This window comes from Scylla paramamosain, chromosome 13, assembly GCF_035594125.1.
Source record: "Scylla paramamosain isolate STU-SP2022 chromosome 13, ASM3559412v1, whole genome shotgun sequence".
Lineage (NCBI taxonomy): Eukaryota > Metazoa > Arthropoda > Malacostraca > Decapoda > Portunidae > Scylla > Scylla paramamosain.
The window spans coordinates 15,844,880-15,848,512 of record NC_087163.1 but is presented as its reverse complement, the minus strand read 5'-3'; the positions used below and the strand labels follow the sequence as shown (position 1 = coordinate 15,848,512).

General features: G+C 47.4%; 1 protein-coding gene across 1 annotated transcript; it reads right to left on the bottom strand.

Annotated features, from left to right (window-relative positions):
• Positions 1 to 1,999: 1,999 nt before the first annotated feature.
• Positions 2,000 to 2,908, bottom strand: LOC135106199 (uncharacterized protein K02A2.6-like). Its single transcript, XM_064014974.1, has 2 exons — positions 2,793 to 2,908; positions 2,000 to 2,702 (listed from the first exon to the last, which is right to left on the bottom strand). The coding sequence occupies exons 1-2, from the start codon at positions 2,906 to 2,908 to the stop codon at positions 2,000 to 2,002; spliced, it is 819 nt and encodes a 272-aa protein (XP_063871044.1).
• Positions 2,909 to 3,633: the final 725 nt, after the last annotated feature.

Below are 3,633 nucleotides of genomic sequence, written 5' to 3'. Positions count from 1 at the left end.
TTGCACTCAGCCAGGAGGCAAGAAATTGCTGCAAGGCATCAAGAGGACCACGCCACAAGACAAGAGGATGCAGTAGAAAAATAATATTCAAGAGACAGTTACTCATCCAGTAGTATGCTTTAGCATACTACTGGCTGCTCTAAAAGAGGATGACCAAGAAGATCACCAGTAGAGCGGCCTTGACGGAACCCATACTGGCGATCAGATAGAAGGTAGTGAAGTGATAGATGTTTAAGAATATTCCTGTTGAGGATAGATTCAAAAACTTTAGATAAGCAGGAAATTAAAGCAATAGGACGGTAGTTTGAGGGATTTGAGCGGTCACCCTTTTCAGGAACAGGAGAGGAGAAGGAGGAACAAGCCCAGAATCGTCCAAGGTAGAACCCCACAATGTGTGGCTCTTGGTGGTATCATCTGTTATATTTTTACCACATTAGCTGGAAAAAATAAATCTTAAACTTCACTTTAAATAACATTAAGCAGTATGAAACATGACTTTGTTCCAATGAATGTAACTTACCATTAGTATGTGTGACAATAACAAATAGTTGAACAAATGGCAGCCATGTTCACTCTGAGAAATGCAGACAATATTTACTACCAGACATGTTAAATATGTTTGCAGTCATATGGTCTTGCTGCAATTATTATGGCTGAGAGGCAGTATGTTGAAATGTGGTCCATATTTTACAGTTCGGGAACATCTATAACCTCAGGCATTATGTAACTAATGCATTTAATAATTAAATATATATATATATATATATATATATATATATATATATATATATATATATATATATATATATATATATATTTTTTACATAACATTTTTGTCCTTGCAAAATTGCTGTAGCAATTTTGTCTTTTTTTTTTTTAGATGTAACTCCACATTGACCTAAAAAAACAATAAAACTGTGTTAGTTTACTGTAAGTTTTAGTCTTTCCAATATGCCTTTTTTTGCCATTAATCAGTCATATTTCTAAAATGCCATTTTGTTACAAGAGTGTGAAACGGCTCCATGCTCTCAATACTACGTGAGAGGAACTCACCCTGCAGTGCCCACTGTGTGTCATATTCTAATGGTCAGTCCAATTCATAAGTCACAAGTCCACTGTGAATTTATTCCCTTAAAGGTTTAAAAGTGCCTGGGTTCGAATTGGTGGTGGCGTGATGGTGCACCGATCACAGCAGAACGGGCGACATGAGATAAAGAAACATGTTAAAGAACCCTGAGACAGTGAACAGTGATAGTTGAACCCTGAAACATTAGTTCGTGTAATGAAGCCCCGATACCATATAACATTCATGCTTCACACATCTCCCCTTCCTCTTCACGTTCATAAGATGCTTATGAACGTGGCGTTGAAGTCCACTGGGAGTGTCAGCGTCGTGGCACTCTAAAGCTTGGGGGCATACATGCAGCTCGTCGCGTCCATTGTCCAGCACAGCAGCCGGGGTAGGTGTTAGATATAGCACGCAGGAAGCGGCGGTTCCGCCACAATACGCGTCCTGAAGGCGTTTTCACAAAGTAGTCGCGGCTCCTGCCAATCCTCATGACCACTGACACTTTATCTCACCGTTTGGAGACGGGATCTTGAATTCTGACGTATGCGCCCATGTCAAGTGCCGGCAAGGCCCAGACGTGGGCATCATAGCGTTCCCTAGCAGCGTCGGCTTGGGATATAGCACGTAGATCACACTCCTCGGTCCTCTCATTCCATTCAGCCGTAAAGGAGGCGCTGTGGACAGGGACACAAGAGCGTAACGGACGACCAAACAACACCTGGGCAGGGAAATAGCCGTCCTGTGGCGGTGTATTGCCTAACTCCAGCAATCCATTATCGAAGGCCTTGTCAAGGGTGCCAGAAGGGGCCGTCTTCATAACCAAATTCTTCACTGACTTCACCGCCGCTTCTGCGTGGCCATTACTATAGGGATAATGTGGGGAGAAGACCTCGTTACCCATGCCCCAGCGACGCAGGAAGTTCTGGAAGTTCAGCGACAGGTAAACTGCGGACCCCCATCTGTTCTAAGTCTCAAGGGGACACCTAGGTCTCGAAAGAACCTCCTGAAGGAACCAATGGTGGCAGAAGCGGTGTTAGACCCATACAGAGCCACTACAGGCCATCCCGACCGCCTATCTGCGTGTACGAGGAAAGACTCCGTGCTGAAAAAGTCTGCAGACACACACTCGAACGGCCTGTAGGGGACCTCCTCACACATCAATGGCTCTTGCTGCTGATTTGGTAACAACATCTGGCATGCCGTGCACGCCCTCACCACGTTAGTATTGTCAGAGCTGATCCCAGGCCACCACATAGTCTGACGTATACAGCGCTTTGTGGCCTCCATGCCGCGGTGACTGTCGTGAAGGCGCGCCAGGACATCACGTCGAAGGGAGGAAGGAATCAAGATACATGGCCCGAGCAATATGAACTCCCTGTCGTGATACAGGTTGTCAGGCTCCTTCCAGTAATGTAGCAGGGCAGGGTCCAGGCTGTCGCGGGTGGTGGGAAAGCCCCGAGTTAGTTTGACGTACACTGCGTCCTCTTGGGTTGCAGTACTTATCCCGTCCAGCATAAAATATTCTGCAGGCAATACAACATCAATAGTAGCGTTAGCTACTACGCCTCTGACATGAATGCAGGCCTCCTCACTAAGTACCACGTTCTCAGGAGACGGCTTGTCCACCGGTGCACTGGATAGGGCGTCGGAAATAGCGAGAGACTTGCCCTTGCGCCACTTTGCCGTGAATACGTACCCGATGATGATCTCCTTCAGGTATTACAGTCTAGGATTGTCAATGTCGTCGAGCGTATAGGAGTTGAGGATAGGGACAAGGGGTTCGTGGTCGGTCATGATGGCGAAGTGAGGCAGACGCAGTAGATAGTACCGACACTTCATTATGGCTCAGACCACAGCCACGAGCTCCAACTCTATGATGGCATACCTGGTCTCCACATCAGCGAAGAATCGCTACCCACACTGTACCAGTCGCTACTGACCGTCCCTATGGTTTTGTAGAAGGGAATATCTTACGCCATACAGACGGGAAGCATCCGTCTGTAACACCGTGGGAAGGGACAGGTCGAAGTGGACAAGCACTGGCTGTTGCTAAAGTACCCTCTTCACACTTTCGAAGGCCAAGTCATGGTCCGGCGTTCACGTGAAGGCACGCCGGGGGCTCAAAATAAGATGCAGGGGCTCGGCTGACTCTGCAATCTGTGGAGTAAACTCGGCCACTTGGTTCACCAGGCCTAAGAAGGAGCGCATTTCTATTACGTTTGCAGGCTTAGGAAAGTCTGGAATCACACACACATTTCCTTCGTCAGCCACAATGCCCTCCCTTGAAAGCCTGAAACCACAGAAGGAAATTGCTGGGCCTGCCAACACAAACTTTTCCGCGTTGATGGTGATGCCGTGGGGACGGCATCGCCTCAGGATCTCGTAGACACGCCACAGGTGTGCCCCATAATTCTTGTCCCACTGCAAGATGTCGTGTACCATTTTGGCACACTGCTGTATGCCGTCCAACACCACATCACAACGGCAGGAAAACTCGTCACCCATGGCCACAAAACCCATCGGTCCTCGGCAGAATCGAAAGCGACAATACGGGGTAATGAAGA